The sequence below is a fragment of the Petromyzon marinus genome, chromosome 76 (genome assembly GCF_048934315.1).
Source record: "Petromyzon marinus isolate PM22_M1 ecotype Great Lakes invasive population chromosome 76, UKy_Petmar_22M1.pri1.0, whole genome shotgun sequence".
Lineage (NCBI taxonomy): Eukaryota > Metazoa > Chordata > Hyperoartia > Petromyzontiformes > Petromyzontidae > Petromyzon > Petromyzon marinus.
The window spans coordinates 2,751,920-2,772,226 of record NC_133742.1 but is presented as its reverse complement, the minus strand read 5'-3'; the positions used below and the strand labels follow the sequence as shown (position 1 = coordinate 2,772,226).

The following is a 20,307-nucleotide window of genomic DNA, read 5'->3' as shown; positions in this document are numbered from 1 at the left end:
ATTAATTTTTCGTCTCCCCCCTTCTCTTTCCCCAATATAGATGGACTCGTCCATCTAAACAAACTGCCAAATCGCTCTCCGTGGTGCTAACGTTTAAAAATAAATAAATACAAACCGCTGCTTCTTTCAAATGTTCTTGCCGTTGGTTTTCACACCTGATGATGACCGTTTGTGTTATGGTCGAAACGTCGTGAGAATTTTATTGTTTTATATATATTTTATTTTGTTATTGTTTCCCTTCAACGTGACTTTACCGAAAGAGCTAAGAATATATATCCATGAATTTTCAGATTTGTAATTATTTGTATTATTTTAATTTTCTCAATCACAATACTGTAGATACAACTGTTGAGTCTATGGGTGGCAGTGTTGAGTCTATGGGTGGCAGTGTTGAGTCTATGGGTGGCAGTGTTGAGTCTATGGGTGTCAGTGTTGAGTCTATGGGTGTCAGTGTTGAGTCTATGGGTGGCACTGTTGAGTCGATGGGTGGCAGTGTTGAGTCGATGGGTGGCAGTGTGGAGTCTATGGGTGGCAGTGTTGAGACTACGGGGTAGTGCTGAGTCTCTGGGAAGTGTTGCGTCTATGGGCAGTGTTGAGTCTATGGGTGGCAGTGTTGAGTCGATGGGTGGCAGTGTTGAGTCTATGGTTGGCAGTGTTGAGTCTATGGGTGGCAGTGTTGAGTCGATGGGTGGCAGAGTTGGGTCTATGGATGTCAGTGTTGAGTCTATGGGTGGCAGTGTTGAGTCGATGGGTGGCAGTGTTGAGTCTATGGGTGGCAGTGTTGAGTCTATGGGTGGCAGAGTTGAGTCTATGGGTGGCAGTGTTGAGTCTATGGGTGGTAGTGCTGAGTCTATGGTGCAGTGTTGAGTCTATGGCAGTGTTGAGTCTATGGTGCAGTGTTGAGTCTATGGGCAGTGTTGAGTCTATGGTGCAGTGTTGAGTCTATGGTGCAGTTTTGAGTTTATGGTGCAGTGTTGAGTCTATGGTGCAGAGTTGAGTCTATGGGCAGTGTTGAGTCTATGGACAGTGTTGAGTCTTTGGCAGTGTTGAGTCTATGGGCAGTGTTGAGTCTATGGGTGGCAGTGTTGAGTCTATTGGTGGCAGTGTTGAGTCGATGGGTGGCAGTGTTGAGTCTATGGGTGGCAGTGTTGAGTCTATGGGTGGCAGAGTTGAGTCTATGGGTGGCAGTGTTGAGTCTATGAGTGGCAGTGTTGAGTCGATGGGTGGCAGTGTTGAGTCTATGGGTGTCAGTGTTGAGTCTATGGGTTGCAGTGTTGAGTCTATGGGTGGCAGAGTTGAGTCTATGGGTGTCAGTGTTGAGTCTATGGGTGGCAGTGTTGAGTCTATGGGTGGCAGTGTTGAGTCTATGGGTGGTAGTGCTGAGTCTATGGGTGGCAGTGTTGAGTCGATGGGTGGCAGAGTTGGGTCTATGGGTGTCAGTGTTGAGTCTATGGGTGGCAGTGATGAGTCTATGGGTGGCAGTGTTGAGTCTATGGGTGGCAGTGATGAGTCTATGGGTGGCAGTGTTGAGTCTATGGGTGGCAGTGTTGAGTCTATGGGTGGCAGTGTTGAGTCTATGGGTTGCAGTGTTGAGTCTATGGGTTGCAGTGTTGAGTCTATGGGTGGCAGAGTTGAGTCGATGGGTGGCAGTGTTGAGTCTATGGGTGGCAGTGTTGAGTCTATGGGTGGCAGAGTTGAGTCTATAGTTATTGTTGCTCAGTGTACAGGGGAAGTTGATTCCATCGGAGGGCTGCAACGGGATTTGGCACCGGGAGATGGAGGCACAAAGCGAGGAGATTGGGAACGAAGAGGACGAGAGGAGGGGGGCACGGAAGGAGATGAGAGGTGAGGTGGGGCAAGGAGAGATTGAAAGACTCAAGTCAAGTATTTAAGAGATTTATTTGCTCTTGCAGATGGGACTCTCATCACCACCATCGTCTGTTGAGTTCGAACAACAGTTAAACAAAATACACTCATGGAACCCACTCAACCTCAATAACGCACTCGACCAACATCTGACTCCATCACTCACCCACAGTCTCACCATCTAACTGACCCACTCGGTCACTCACCATCTCTCTCAGCCACTCACTCACCATATAAATCACCCACCATATAACTCACCCACCATCACACTCACCCACTCACTCACCATCTCTCTCAGCCACTCACTCACCATCTCACCCACTCACTCACTCACCATATAACTCACCCACCATATAACTCACCCACCATCACACTCACCCACTCACCCACTCATTCGCCATCTCTCTCAACCACTCACTCACCATCTCACCCACTCAATCACTCACCATATAACTCACCCACCATATAACTAACCCACCATCACACTCACCCACTCACCCACTCACTCGCCATCTCACTCAACATCTCACTCACCCACCGTCTCACTCACCTACCGTCTCACTTACCAACAATCTCACTCCATCAAAAACCCACTCACTCACTCACCATCTCACTCACCATCTCACTCACCATCTCACTCACCCACAATCTCACTCACCATCTCACTCACCCACAATCTCACTCACCATCTCACTCACCAACAATCTCACCATCTCACTCGCCCACCATATCACTCCATCAATAACCCACTCACTCACCATCTCACTCACCATCTCACTCACCATCTCACTCACCATCTCACTCACCATCTCACTCACCCAACATCTCAATCACCCACAATCTCACTCACCCACCGTCTCACTCACCTACCATCTCACTCCAACAATAACCCACTCACTCAGTCACCATTTCACTCACCCGACTCAATCACCATCTCACTCACCATCTCACTCACCCAACATCTCACTCACCCACTCACTCACCATCTCACTCACCATCTCACTCACCATCTCACTCACCCAACATCTCACTCACCCACCGTCTCACTCACCCACCATCTCACTCACCTACCATCTCACTCCATCAATAACCCACTCAATCACCATCTCACTCACACGACTCAATCACCATCTCACTCACCCAACATCTCAATCACCCACTCACTCACCATCTCACTCACCATCTCACTCCCCATCTCACTCACCCAACATCTCAATCACCCACTCACTCACCATCTCACTCACCATCTCACTCCCCATCTCACTCACCCAACATCTCACTCACCCACCGTCTCACTCACCCACAATCTCACTCACCTACCATCTCACTCACCTACCATCTCACTCCATCAATAACCCACTCAATCACCATCTCACTCACACGACTCAATCACCATCTCACTCACCCAACATCTCAATCACCCACTCACTCACCATCTCACTCACCATCTCACTCCCCATCTCACTCACCCAACATCTCACTCACCCACCGTCTCACTCACCTACCGTCTCACTCCCCTACCATCTCACTCCATCAATAACCCACTCACTCCCCATCTCACTCCATCAATAACTCACTCACTCACTTACCATCTCACTCACCCAACTCAATCACCATCTCACTCACCATCTAACTCACCCAACATCTCACTCACCCACAATCTCACTCACCCACCGTCTCACTCACAAACCAGCTCACTCCATCAATAACCCACTCACTCACCATCTCACTCACCTACCATCTCACTCACCCACAATCTCACTCACCCAACATCTCACTCACCTACCAACTCACTCACCCACAATCTCACTCACCCACCATCTCACTCACTCACCATCTCACTCCATCAATAACTCACTCACTCACCATCTCACTCACCCAACTCAATCACCATCTCACTCACCATCTCACTCACCCAACATCTCACTTACCCACAATCTCACTCACCCACCGTCTCACTCCCCTACCATCTCACTCCATCAATAACCCACTCACTCACTCACCATCTCACTCACCCAACATCTCACTCACCATCTCACTCACCCAACATCTCACTCACCATCTCACTCACCCAACATCTCACTCACCTACCATCTCACTCCATCAATAACCCACTCACTCACTCACCATGTCACTCACCATCTCACCCACCATCTCACTCACCCAACCACTCACTCACCCACCATCTCACTCACCATCACTAACCCACTCACTCACCCACCATCTCAGTCACCCGACATCTCATTCACCCACTCACTCACCCACTCACTCACCATCTCACTCACTCAACATCTCACTCACCCACCGTCTCACTCACCTACCTTTCGCTCACCATCAATAACCCACTCACTCACCATCTCACTCACTCACCATCTGACTCACCCGACTCAATCACCATCTCACTCACCCAACATCTCACTCACCCACAACCTCACTCACCATCTCACTCACCTACCATCTCACTCACCATCAATAACCCACCCACTCACTAACTCACCATCTCACTCACCCGACTCAATCACCATCTCACTCACCATCTCACTCACCATCTCACTCACCCAACATCTCACTCACCCACAACCTCACTCACCCACCGTCTCACTCACCTACTATCTCACTCCATCAATAACCCACTCACTCACCATGTCACTCACCATCTCACCCACCATCTCACTCACCCAACATCGCACTCACTCACCATCTCACTCACCATCTCACTCACCCAACATCTCAATCACCCACTCACTCATCATCTCACTCACCATCTCACTCACCCACAATCTCACTCACCCACCGTCTCACTCACCCACCATCTCACTCACCATCAATAACCCACTCACTCACTCACCATCTCACTCACCCAACATCTCAATCACCCACTCACTCACCATCTCACTCACCATCTCACTCACCCACAATCTCACTCACCCACCGTCTCATTCACTCACCCACAATCTCACTCACCCACCATCTCACTCACCATCAATAACCCACTCACTCACCATCTCACTCACCATCTCACTCACCATCTCACTCACCATCTCACTCACTCAACATCTCACTCACCCAACATCTCACTCACCCACAATCTCACTCACCCACCGTCTCACTCCCCTACCATCTCACTCCATAAATAATCCACTCACTCACTCACCATCTCACTCACCCGACTCACTCACCCAACATGCCCACCCATTCACCTCCCCGACCCTTGCGATGGAGACCATCGTGCCCCCACAATCCCCTTGATTCGTTCACCGCAGCTGCTTCGCTCAGACCAAAAAGCACGAGCGCCGGAAAACCCCCCCGTGACGATGTTGCCGTATATATCATCAATCATCGCCATCAATCATCACGGGCCGGGGTGTCGCGAGTGCGGTGAAGAAACATCGCCCCGTCTCCAGAACGAGTCACGCACGTGATGACACAGGTGGCAAAACCTGGAGCGGCGACGTTTCAATTGGCATGGCTTGGCGAGTCGAGTACGCAACTGGTGACAGTAATACCGACTTTTAAAGCTGGTCGCGGCTGCAAGGATTCATCTTCTTTGGGCTCTTTCGGTTAAAAGTCACCGCCACGTAGGAGGAGGATAGAATGATGGATTAGTAAAAATAACACGATGAAATTCTCACGACGTTTCGTCCGCAACGCAAGCGGCCTTCATCAGGCGGAGGGACGAGACTGTCCGGAGGACAGCGCTGGAGCGAGTCTCGTCCCTCCGCCTGTTGAAGGCCGCTTGCGCTGTGGCCGAAACGTCGTGAGAATTTTAACTGCGTTATTTTATTCGATTAATTCATTATTGTATTCTCATTCTACGTGGTGGTGGTGGTGGTGACTTTAACCGACAGAACCAAAGAAGATGACGATAATACCGCTCAGGCTGAGCGCTTTCGTGCGTGCGTGTACGTGCGTCATTCGCACGTGACAGTCCGTAGCGCTGCGTGGCAAGTTTTTAACAAGGCCAATCGTACATGGGGCTTCGGGATGTCGTATGATAGAGAACACGTGCTTGTCAATAAACGCGGATGCGAATTGCATACAACGCGATCGAGTTGAACAGCATCCACCTTCGCAGCGCGAGTAGGAATGAGCGCAATAGAGGTTGTTGGGTGAGATTACGTAAATATGAATGTGTGTCGTAAAAACCCACCACCACCCGACACGACCAATGAGTGAGCGGTTTGTCACGTGAGCAAAACGTCTACAAATCGTTACTAGTTCAGCACTAACCGGTTGTGTGTGTTGGAGAGTGAACTCGGTACAACGTTTACAATTATAGTGTAGTGTATAGTGTAGTGTATAGTGTAGTAGTGTAGTGTATAGTGTGGTGTATAGTGTAGTGTATAGTGTAGTGTATTGTGTAGAATACTAGTTCAGCACTAACTGGTTGTGTGTTGGAGAGTAAACTCAGTACAACATTTACAATTATAGTGTAGTGTATAGTGTAGTGTATAGTGTAGTGGTGTAGTGTATAGTGTAATGTATAGTGTAGTGTATAGTGTAGTAGTGTAGTGTAGTGGTGTAGTGTATAGTGTAGTGTATTGTGTAGTAGTCTATTATAGTAGTGAAGTGTATAGTGTAGTGTATAGTGTAGGGTATAGTGTATTGTATAGATTAGTGTATAGTGTAGTGTATAGTGTAGTAGTGTAGTGTATAGTGTAGTGTATAGTGTAGTGTATAGTGTAGTGTATAGTGTAGTGTATAGTGTAGTATACTAGTTCAGCACTAACTGGTTGTGTGTTGGAAAGTAAGCTCAGTACAACATTTACAATTATAGTGTAGTGTATAGTGTAGTGTATAGTGTAGTAGTGTATAGTGTAGTGTATAGTATAGTGTAGTGTATAGTGTAGTGTATAGTGTAGTGTATAGTGTAGTAGTGTAGTGTATAGTGTAGTGTATAGTGTAGTGTATTGTGTAGAATACTAGTTCAGCACTAACTGGTTGTGTGTTGGAGAGTAAACTCAGTACAACATTTACAATTATAGTGTAGTAGTGTAGTGTATAGTGTAGTGTATAGTGTAGTAGTGTAGTGTAGTAGTGTAGTGTAGTAGTGTATAGTGTAGTAGTGTATAGTGTAGTAGTGTAGTGTATAGTATAGTGTAGTGTATAGTGTAGTGTATAGTGTAGTGTATAGTGTAGTAGTGTAGTGTATAGTGTAGTGTATAGTGTAGTGTATTGTGTAGAATACTAGTTCAGCACTAACTGGTTGTGTGTTGGAGAGTAAACTCAGTACAACATTTACAATTATAGTGTAGTAGTGTAGTGTATAGTGTAGTAGTGTAGTGTAGTAGTGTAGTGTAGTAGTGTATAGTGTAGTGTAGTGTATAGTGTAGTGTATAGTGTAGTGTATAGTGTATAGTATAGTGTAGTGTATAGTGTAGTAGTGTGTAGTGTAGTGTATAGTGTAGTGTATAGTATAGTGTAGTAGTGTAGTGTATAGTGTAGTGTATAGTGTATAGTGTAGTGTAGTAGTGTGTAGTGTAGTGTATAGTGTAGTGTATAGTGTAGTGTATAGTGTAGTGTATAGTGCAGTGTATTGTGTAGAATACTAGTTCAGCACCAACTGGTTATGTGTTGGAGAGTAAACTCAGTACAACATTTACAATTATAGTGTAGTGTATAGTGGAGTAGTGTAGTGTATAGTGTAGTGTATTGTGTAGTTTACTAGTTCAGCAACAACTGGTTGTGTGTTGGAGAGTAAACTCAGTACAACATTTTGCAATTATAGTGTAGTGTATAGTGTAGTAGTGTAGTGTAGTAGTGTAGTGTATAGTGTAGTAGTGTATAGTGTAGTGTTTAGTGTAGTGTATAGTGTAGTAGTGTAGTGTAGTAGTGTAGTGTTTAGTGTAGTGTATAGTGTAGTGTATTGTGTAGTTTACTAGTTTAGCACTAACTGGTTGTGTGTTGGAGAGTAAACTCAGTACAACATTTACAATTATAGTGTAGTGTATAGTGTAGTGTATAGTGTAGTATATAGTGTAGTGTATAGTGTAGTGTAGTGTATAGTGTAGTAGTGTGTAGTGTAGTGTATAGTGTAGTGTATAGTGTACAGTGTAGTGTATAGTGTAGTGTATAGTGTAGTGTATTGTGTAGTGTATAGTGTAGTGTATAGTGTAGTAGTGTATAGTGGAGTGTATAGTATAGTGTATAGTGTAGTGTATAGTGTGGTGTATAGTGTAGTGTATAGTGACGATATCAGCCAACTTGGCTGAGCTCTCTATCATTTAGCCATATCTGTTTTTCTCTGTAGTACACAGAGTCAGACCGATGACTTGAATCTGCATTGTCCCATGGTTGTTACCGTTTGACTTGCATCTCACTGGGATTGTTGCACGCAGCCTTGATACGCGGTGCTTTTTATAAGAAGGCTTTGCTGGGGTTTTTTTTTGTTCCCCTGGATTTGTCTGCTTTGCGCGTAGTCGCTTTAAGATCTTTCTCTCGTTCATGATTTTGTTTTTTTTGGGTTTGTTGCGGTTGCACCAGATTCAAGAGCCGAGTGGCTCACGGGGGCTCCACCAAAACAAAGGAAACTCAAACTGAATTTGTGATGAATTTCGATTTAAAGCCGGTCGTGACTGCAATGATTCATCTTCTTTGGTTCTTTCGGTAAAGTCACCACCACGTAGAATGAGAATAAAATAATAAATTGATAAAATAAAATAATAACAATAATATTCTCACGACGTTTCGGCCACAAACACAAGCGGCCTTCATCAGGTGAAGGGACGAGACTTTCACTCCAGCGCTGTCCTACCAGACAGTCTCGTCCCTTCACCTGATGAAGGCCGCTTGTGTTGTGGCCGAAACGTCGTGAGAATATTATTATTGTGTTATTTTATTTTATCAATTTATTATTTTATTCTCATTCTACCTGGTGGTGACTTTACCGAAAGAACCAAAGAAGATGAATTTGTGATAGCCATGGGAGGTGTATGTGTGTGTGTGTGGGCAACAAGACAAAACCAAAAACAGAGCGGCACGCCTCAATGTGGGCCCTTTAACACCCCGGGTCAGATACAAACAAAATCTTTGTGAGTCTGTCGAGCTACGGGAGGTTTCGATGTGAGCAGAGGTCTGGCCTGGGAGTCAGCGTGTGCATGGACGGGGGAGTGGCATGTGGGGGAGTCGGGGCTCAATTAAAGTGGCAAATGGCTCTTCTGAAGATCGGTTTTCTCACGGTCAGCGGTTTCACGCTCAGCGGTGTGGTTCTCGCCCTGAAACATCATCCCCGCGGCTCCTGATGCTGAGCAGTCGAAACGTCGCGCTAAGCGGGCGGAGGGAAGTTGATACCCGCACGCTTGAGCCGAGTCACGGGATAGCTTTGCTCAATTAACGCACGAAATTGCCCCCTTTCGGTGGCGAGGCGTGCGGGAGGGATTATAAAGTCGAGAGCCGACAAAGGGCCTCGGGACGTGGAGAAAACGCGGTACGACGCCACCCCTGTGTGTACGTGATGGACGCTCTCGCTCACTAGGTCACTCTATCACTCAGTCACTCACTAGCTCACTCTATCACTCACTCACTCACTAGCTCACTCTATCACTCACTCACTAGCTCACTCTATCACTCACTCACTCTATCACTCACTCTATCACTCGGTCACTCACTAGCTCACTTTATCACTCACTCACTAGCTCACTCTATCACTCACTCACTAGCTCACTCTATCACTCACTCACTCACTAGCTCACTCTATCACTCACTCACTAGCTCACTCTATCACTCACTCACTAGCTCACTATATCACTCACTCACTCACTCTATCACTCACTCACTAGCTCACTCTATCACTCACTCACTAGCTCACTCTATCACTCACTCACTAGCTCACTAGCTCACTCTATCACTCACTCACTCACTAGTTCACTCTATCACTCACTCACTCACGAGCTCACACTATCACTCACTCACTAGTTCACTCTATCACACACTCACTAGCTCACTCTATCACTCACTAACTCACTAGCTCACTCTATCACTCAGTCACTCACTCACTAGCTCACTCTATCACTCACTCACTCACTAGCTCACTCTATCACTCACTCACTCACTAGCTCACTCTATCACTCACTCACTCACTAGCTCACTCTATTACTCACTCACTAGCTCACTCTATCACTCACTCACTCACTAGCTCACTCTATCACTCAGTCACTCACTAGCTCACTCTATCACTCACTCACTCACTAGCTCACTCTATCACTCACTCACTCACTCTATCACTCACTGACTAGCTCACTCTATCACTCACTCAATCACTAGCTCACTCTATCACTCACTCACTTACTAGCTCACTCTATCACTCACTCACTAGCTCACTCTATCACTCACTCACTCACTCTATCACTCACTCACTAGCTCACTCTATCACTCACTCACTCACTAGCTCACTCTATCACTCAGTCACTCACTAGCTCACTCTATCACTAAGTCACTAGCTCACTCTATCACTCACTCACTCACTAGGTCACTCTATCACTCACTCACTCACTAGGTCACTCTATCACTCGGTCACTCACTAGCTCACTTTATCACTCACTCACTCACTAGCTCACTCTATCACTCACTCACTACCTCACTAGCTCACTCTATCACTCACTCACTTTCTAGCTCACTCTATCACTCACTCACTCACTAGGTCACTCTATCACTCGGTCACTCACTAGCTCACTTTATCACTCACTCACTCACTAGCTCACTAGCTCACTCTATCACTCACTAGCTCACTCTATCACTCAGTCACTCACTAGCTCACTTTATCACTGACTCACTCACTAGCTCACTCTATCACTCACTCACTAGCTCACTCTATCACTCACTCACTTACTAGCTCACTCTATCACTCACTCACTAGCTCACTCTATCACTCACTCACTAGCTCACTCTATCACTCACTCACTCACTAGCTCACTCTATCACTCACTCACTCACTAGCTCACTCTATCACTCGGTCACTCACTCACTAACTCACTCTATCACTCACTCACTCACTAGCTCACTCTATCACTCACTCACTAGCTCACTCTATCACTCACTCACTCACTAGCTCACTCTATCACTCACTCACTCTGTCACTCACTCATCACTAGCTCACTCTATCACTCACTCACTCACTAGCTCACTCTATCACTCACTCACTCTGTCACTCACTCATCACTAGCTCACTCTATCACTCACTCACTAACTCACTCTATCACTCGGTCACTCACTCACTCACTCTATCACTCACTCACTCACTAGCTCACTCTATCACTCATTCACTAGCTCACTCTATCACTGACTCATTCACTAGCTCACTCTATCACTCACTCACTCACTAGCTCACTCTACCACTCACTCACTAGCTCACTCTATCACTCACTCACTCACTAGCTCACTCTATCACTCGGTCACTCACTCACTAGCTCACTCTATCACTCACTCACTCACTAGCTCACTCTATCACTCACTCACTAGCTCACTCTATCACTCACTCACTAGCTCACTCTATCACTCACTCACTCACTAGCTCACTCTATCACTCGGTCACTCACTAGCTCACTCTATCACTCACTCACTAGCTCACTCTGTCACTCACTCACTCTATCACTCACTCACTCTATCACTCACTCGCTCACTCTGTCACTCACTAGCTCACTCTATCACTCACTCATTCACTCACTAGCTCACTCTATCACTCACTCACTCACTAACTCACACTATCACTCACTCACTCACTAGCTCACTCTATCACTCACTCACTCACTAGCTCACTACATCACTCACTCACTCACTAGCTCACTCTATCACTCGGTCACTCACTAACTCACTCTATCACTCACTCACTCACTAGCTCACTCTGTCACTCACTCACTCACTCTATCACTCACTCACTCACTCTATCACTCACTCGCTCACTCTGTCACTCACTAGCTCACTCTATCACCCACTCACTCACTAGCTCACTCTATCACCCACTCACTCACTAGCTCACTCTATCACTCACTCACTAGCTCACTCACTAGCTCACTCTATCACTCACTCACTAGCTCACTCACTAGCTCACTCTATCACTCACTCACTCTATCACTCACTCACTCTATCACTCACTCACTAGCTCACTCTATCACTCACTCACTCACTAGCTCACTCTATCACTCACTCACTAGCTCACTCTATCACTCGGTCACTCACTAGCTCACTCTATCACTCACTCACTAGCTCACTCTATCACTCACTCACTCTGTCACTCACTCATCACTAGCTCACTCTATCACTCACTCACTCACTAGCTCACTCTATCACTCACTCACTCTGTCACTCACTCATCACTAGCTCACTCTATCACTCACTCACTAACTCACTCTATCACTCGGTCACTCACTCACTCACTCACTCTATCACTCACTCACTAGCTCACTCTATCACTCATTCACTAGCTCACTCTATCACTGACTCATTCACTAGCTCACTCTATCACTCACTCACTCACTAGCTCACTCTACCACTCACTCACTAGCTCACTCTATCACTCACTCACTCACTAGCTCACTCTATCACTCGGTCACTCACTCACTAGCTCACTCTATCACTCACTCACTAGCTCACTCTATCACTCACTCACTAGCTCACTCTATCACTCACTCACTAGCTCACTCTATCACTCACTCACTAGCTCACTCTATCACTCACTCACTCACTAGCTCACTCTATCACTCGGTCACTCACTAGCTCACTGTATCACTCACTCACTAGCTCACTCTGTCACTCACTCACTCACTCTATCACTCACTCACTCACTCTATCACTCACTCGCTCACTCTGTCACTCACTAGCTCACTCTATCACTCACTCACTCACTAGCTCACTCTATCACTCATTCACTCACTAACTCACACTATCACTCACTCACTCACTAGCTCACTCTATCACTCACTCACTCACTAGCTCACTACATCACTCACTCACTCACTAGCTCACTCTATCACTCGGTCACTCACTAACTCACTCTATCACTCACTCACTCACTAGCTCACTCTGTCACTCACTCACTCTATCACTCACTCACTCACTCTATCACTCACTCGCTCACTCTGTCACTCACTAGCTCACTCTATCACCCACTCACTCACTAGCTCACTCTATCACCCACTCACTCACTAGCTCACTCTATCACTCACTCACTAGCTCACTCACTAGCTCACTCTATCACTCACTCACTCTATCACTCACTCACTCTATCACTCACTCACTAGATCACTCTATCACTCACTCACTCACTAGCTCACTCTATCACTCACTCACTAGCTCACTCTATCACTCACTCGCTCACTCTGTCACTCACTCACTCTATCACTCACTCACTCTATCACTCACTCACTCGCTCACTCTGTCACTCACTAGCTCACTCTATCACCCACTCACTCACTAGCTCACTCTATCACCCACTCACTCACTAGCTCACTCTATCACTCACTCACTAGCTCACTCTATCACTCACTCACTCACTGGCTCACTCTACAACTCGCCCACTCACTTGCTAGCTGAATCATTCGATCGCTGAATTATTAGCTAGCTCGCTCTATCGCTCGCTCTCTCTCCATCTCTTCTCTCCATCTCTCTCCCTAGCTCCACAGCGCGTATGATTCAGAGCGTTTATTTGCGTTTGCCAGTGGCGTCGTATCGGAATAGCCACCAATGCTGTTGCTGCTGGAGGCAATGAAAGTTGTTTAAAAGTCGAAAGTCTCTCTCTCTCCATCGTCTCACGCTCTTACCTGAGCTACTGGGGCCAGGAGGTGAGCGGGAGCAGAAAAATCTTCACCCCGATCTCCCCTCCGCGGTGCCTTCCCGTTGCTGATGCGGGCCAAAGAATCTTCACATCCCACTCCGGTTTATCCCAGAGTTGTAGCTGTTGTTGTTGAGTTGTTGTTGTTGTTGAGTTGTAGTTGTGTGGTAACCAACACCATCATCGCCATCGCCATCACCATCACCACCATCACCATCACAACCATCATCACCACCGTTATCATCACCATCACAACCACCACTACCACCACCACCATCATCATCACCACCACCACAACCATCACCACCACAACCATCATCATCACCACCACAACCATCACAACCACCACCACCACAACCATCATCATCATCACCACCACAACATCATCATCACCACCACAACCATCATCACCACCACCACCACAACCATCACCACCACAACCATCATCATCACCACCACAACCATCACCACCACAACCATCATCATCATCACCACCACAACCATCATCACCACCATCATCATCACCATCACAACCATCATCACCACCATCATCACCATCACAACCACCACGACCACGACCACCACCACCACCACCACAACCATCATCATCACCACCACAACCATCATCATCACCACAACCATCACCACCACCACCATAACCATCACCACCACAACTATCATCATCATCACCACCACAACCATCACCACTACCACCACAACCATCATCATCACCACCACAACCACCACCACAACAATCATCATCACCACCACCATCACCACCACAACCATCATCATCACCACCACCACCACCACAACCATCACCACCACAACCATCATCATCATCATCACCACCACCACAACCATCATCACCACCATCATCATCACTATCACAACCATCACCACCACCACCACCACAACCACCACCACCACAACCATCATCATCACCACCACCAACACCACCACCACCACAACCATCATCATCACCACCACAACCATCATCACCACCACCACCACCACCACAACCACCACCACAACCATCATCATCACCACCACAACCATCACCACCACAACCATCATCATCATCATCACCACCACAACCATCATCACCACCATCATCATCACCATCACAACCATCATCACCACCATCATCACCATCACAACCACCACGACCACCACCACCACCACCATCGTCATCATCACCACCACAACCACCACCACCACAACAATCATCATCACCACCACCATCACCACCACAACCATCATCATCACCACCACCACCACAACCATCACCACCACCACAACCATCATCATCATCATCACCACCACAACCATCATCACCACCATCATCATCACCATCACAACCATCACCACCACCACAACCACCACCACCACAACCATCATCATCACCACCACAACCATCACCACCACCACAACCATCACCACCACAACCATCACCACCACCACCACCACCACCACAACCATCATCATCACCACCACAACCATCATCACCACCATCATCACAACCATCATCACCACCATCATCATCACCATCACAACCATCACCACCACCACCACCACCACCACCACAACCATCATCATTACCACCACAACCATTACCACCACCACAACCATCACCACCACAACCATCATCATTACCACCACAACCATCACCACCACCACCACCACAACCATCATCATCATCACCACCACAACCATCATCACCACCATCATCATCACGACCACAACCATCACCACCACCACCACCACAACCATCATCATCACCACCACCACTACCATCATCACCACCATCATCATCACCATCACAACCATCATCACCACCATCATCATCACCATCACAACCATCACCACCACCACAACCATCATCATCACCATCACAACCATCACCACCACCACAACCACCACCACAACCATCATCATCACCACCACAACCATGACCACCACCACCACCACAACCATCATCATCACCACCACCACCACCATCATCACCACCATCGTCATCACCATCACAACCATCACCACCACCACAACCATCACCACCACCACCACAACCACCACCACAACCATCATCATCACCACCACAACCATCACCACCACCACCACAACCACAGCCATCATCATCATCACCACCACAACCATCATCACCACCATCATCATCACCATCACAACCATCACCACCACCACAACCATCATCATCACCACCACAACCATCACCACCACCACCACAACCATCACCACCACAGCCATCATCACCACCACAACCATCACCACCACCAACACCACCACAACCATCACCACCACCACAACCATCATCATCACCACCACAACCATCACCACAATCACAACCATCATCACGACCATCATCATCACCATCACAACCATCACCACCACCACAACCATCATCATCACCACCACAACCATCACCACCACCACAACCATCACCACCACCACAACCATCACCACCACAACCATCATCATCACCATCACATCCATCATCACCACCATCATCATCACCATCACAACCATCACCACCACCACAACCATCATCATCACCACCACAACCATCACCACCACCACCACAACCATCACCACCACAACCATCATCATCACCACCACCACCACCAGCACCACCACCACCACCATCATCATCATCACCACCACAACCATCATCACCACCATCATCATCACGACCACAACCATCACCACCACCACCACCACCACTACCACCACCACCACAACCATCATCATCACCACCACAACCATCATCACCACCATCATCATCACCATCACAACTATCACCAAAAACACAATCATCATCATCATCATTACAACTACTACTACCATCATCAATACAACTACTATCATCATCGCCATCACCACCACCATCATCATCACCAACACAACCATCACCACCACCACCACCATCATCACGACAACCACCACCACAACCATCATCATCACCACCACCACCAAAACCATCAGCATCATCACCACCAACCTTCAATACCAATAGTATCATCAACGCCATCACGACCACCATCATCATCATCACCACCACAACCATTATCACCACCATTACCACCACAACCATTATCATCATCACCACCACCATCAAGACCACAACCACCACCACCACCACCACAACCATCATCACCACCACCATCACCACCACAACCATCATCATCACCACCACCACCACCATCACAACCATCACCACCACCACAACTATCATCATCATCACCACCACAACCATCATCAACACCATCATCATCCCCATCACAACCATCTTCACCACCATTATCATCACCATCACAACCACCACCACCACCACATCACAACCACCACCACCACCACAACCATCATCATCACCACCACCACAACCATCACCACCACAACCATCATCATCACCACCACAACCATCACCACCACCACCACAACCATCACCATCATCACCACTACAACCATCATCACCACCATCACCATCACAACCATCACCACCACCACAACCATCGTCATCACCACCACATCATTATCATCACCACCACAACCATCATCACCACCACCACAACCATCACCACCACAACCATCATCATCACCACCACAACCATCACCACCACCACCACAACATCATCATCATCACCACCACAACCACCACCACCACAACCATCATCATCACCACCACCATCACCACAACAACCATCATCATCACCACCACCACCACAACCATCACCACCACCACAACCATCATCATCATCACCACCACAACCATCATCACCACCATCATCACCATCACAACCATCATCACCACCATCATCATCACCATCACCACCACCACAACCATCATCATTACCACCACAACCATCACCACCACCACCACAACCATCACCACCACAACCATCATCATTACCACCACAACCATCACCACCACAACCATCATCATCATCACCACCACAACCATCATCACCACCATCATCATCACGACCACAACCATCACCACCACCACCACCACCACAACCATCATCATCACCACCACCACTACCATCATCACCACCATCATCATCACCATCACAACCATCATCACCACCATCATCATCACCATCACAACCATCACCACAACCACAACCATCATCATCACCATCACAACCATCACCACCACCACCACCACAACCACCACCACAACCATCATCATCACCACCACAACCATGACCACCACCACCACAACCATCATCATCATCATCACCACCACCACCATCATCACCACCATCATCATCATCACCATCACAACCATCACCACCACCACACCCATCACCACCACCACAACCACCACCACAACCATCATCATCACCACCACAACCATCACCACCACCACCACCACAACCATCATCATCATCACCACCACAACCATCATCACCACCATCATCATCACGACCACAACCATCACCACCAACAACACAACCATCATCATCACCACCACAACCATCATCACCACCATCATCATCACCATCACAACCATCTTCACCACCATCATCATCACCATCACAACCATCACCACCACCACAACCATCATCACCACCACAACCATCACCACCACCACAACCATCATCACCACCACAACCATCACCACCACCAACACCACCACCACCACAACCATCATCATCATCACCATCACAACCATCATCATCACGACCACAACCACCACCACCATCATCATCATCACGACCACAACCACCACCACCATCATCATCACGACCACCACCACAACCACCACCATCATCATCACGACCACCACCATCATCATCACGACCACCACCACCATCATCACGACCACAACCACCACCACCACCACCATCATCATCACGACCACCACCATCATCACGACCACCACCACCATCACCACCACCACCATCATCACGACCACCACCACCACCACTAAACGGGTCTCAGTGCAGCTCCTGCCCACGCCGTCTCTCCCAGCCTCTCTCCCCCACTCATTAACGGGACCCCTCAGTGTCACCGTCATCACCACCACCATCGTGTCCATCCACTGCTTGATGAAGATCACTGAGTTAACGATGTCTCCACCCTGGGCGTGTTCTCTAACCCACGTGCTGGTGGGTGGCTGGTGGGTGGGTGGTGATAGTGGATGGTGCTGGGTGGTGGGTGGCTGGTGATAGTGGATGGTGCTGGGTGGTGGGTGGGTGGTGGTGGGTGGCTGGTGATAGTGGGTGGGTGGTGGTGGTGGGTGGTGGGTGGTGGTGGGTGGCTGGTGGTTGCTGATAGTGGATGGTGGGGGCTGGTGGTGATGGTTGGTGGTGGTGTTGGTGGTTGTGTGAGTGACTAGTTGTGTAGTTGTGGTGGTGGTTGTGTGAGTGAGTGGTTGTGTAGTTGTGGTGGTGGTGGTTGTGTGAGTGAGTGGTTGTGTAGTTGTGGTGGTGGTGGCGGTGGTGGTTGTGTGAGTGAGTGGTTGTGTAGTTGTGGTGGTGGTTGTGTGAGTGGTTGTGTAGTTGTGGTGGTGGTGGTTGTGTGAGTGAGTGGTTGTGTAGTTGTGGTGGTGGTGGTTGTGTGAGTGGTTGTGTAGTTGTGGTGGTGGTGGTGGTTGTGTGAGTGAGTGGTTGTGTAGTTGTGGTGGTGGTGGTTGTGTGAGTGGTTGTGTAGTTGTGGTGGTGGTTGTGTGAGTGAGTGGTTGTGTAGTTGTGGTGGTGGTTGTGTAGTTGTTGTGGTGGTGGTGGTTGTGTAGTTGTGGTGGTTGTGTAGTTGTGGTGGTGGTGGTTGTGTGAGTGGTTGTGTAGTTGTGGTGGTGGTTGTGTGAGTGGTTGTGTAGTTGTGGTGGTGGTGTGAGTGAGTGGTTGTGTAGTTGTGGTGGTGGTTGTGTAGTTGTTGTGGTGGTGGTGGTTGTGTAGTTGTGGTGGTTGTGTAGTTGTGGTGGTGGTGGTTGTGTGAGTGAGTGGTTGTGTAGTTGTGGTGGTTGTGTAGTTGTGGTTGTGTAGTTGTTGTGGTGGTTGTGTAGTTGTGGTTGTGTAGTTGTTGTGGTGGTGGTTGTGTAGTTGTGGTGGTTGTGTAGTTGTGGTGGTGGTTGTGTGAGTGAGTGGTTGTGTGGTTGTGGTGGTGATTGTGTAGTTGTTGTAGTGGTGGTGGTTGTGTAGTTGTGGTTGTGTAGTTGTGGTGGTGGTTGTGTAGTTGTGGTGGTGGTTGTGTAGTTGTTGTGGTGGTGGTTGTGTAGTTGTGGTGGTGGTTGTGTAGTTGTGGTGGTGGTTGTGTAGTTGTTGTGGTGGTGGTTGTGTAGTTGTGGTGGTGGTTGTGTAGTTGTGGTGGTGGTTGTGTAGTTGTTGTGGTGGTGGTTGTGGTGGTGGTTGTGTAGTTGTGGTGATTGTGTAGTTGTGGTTAGCGCTGGGCTACGATCCCGGCCACCAGACTTCCGAACCTCCTTCCCCCCTAGGTCGACTCAGCATCAAATGAGTACCTGGTGCGGTGTGTGAACATCGCCACAAGGGAGACAAAGGCGGCCGGGCGTGCGTGATGCTGGCCACCCACCCCGTCGTGTGCCACGTTGCCGGCCTTCATACGCGCTGCCGCTACTCGGCATGTCTGACAGCACTTGCCCCTCCAGTCTGTTAAGGCTACCCGGGGGATCTTTGTCTTCGTCAGAACTGGGTGAGATG

General features: G+C 48.1%; 2 protein-coding genes across 2 annotated transcripts in view; both read left to right on the top strand.

Moving 5' to 3' along the window:
- LOC116957550 (uncharacterized) overlaps window positions 1–20,307 on the top strand; it is a 453,026-nt gene that overhangs the window by 14,981 nt on the left and 417,738 nt on the right. The gene's annotated exons all lie outside the window — the stretch shown is intronic.
- Window positions 1,776–20,307, top strand: part of LOC116957528 (glycine receptor subunit alphaZ1-like) — a 50,448-nt gene continuing 31,916 nt past the window's right edge. The window contains exon 1 of the mRNA XM_076056575.1: window positions 1,776–1,845. Coding sequence (XP_075912690.1) covers window positions 1,776–1,845 — 70 coding nt within the window. The remainder of the gene's footprint in view (window positions 1,846–20,307) is intronic.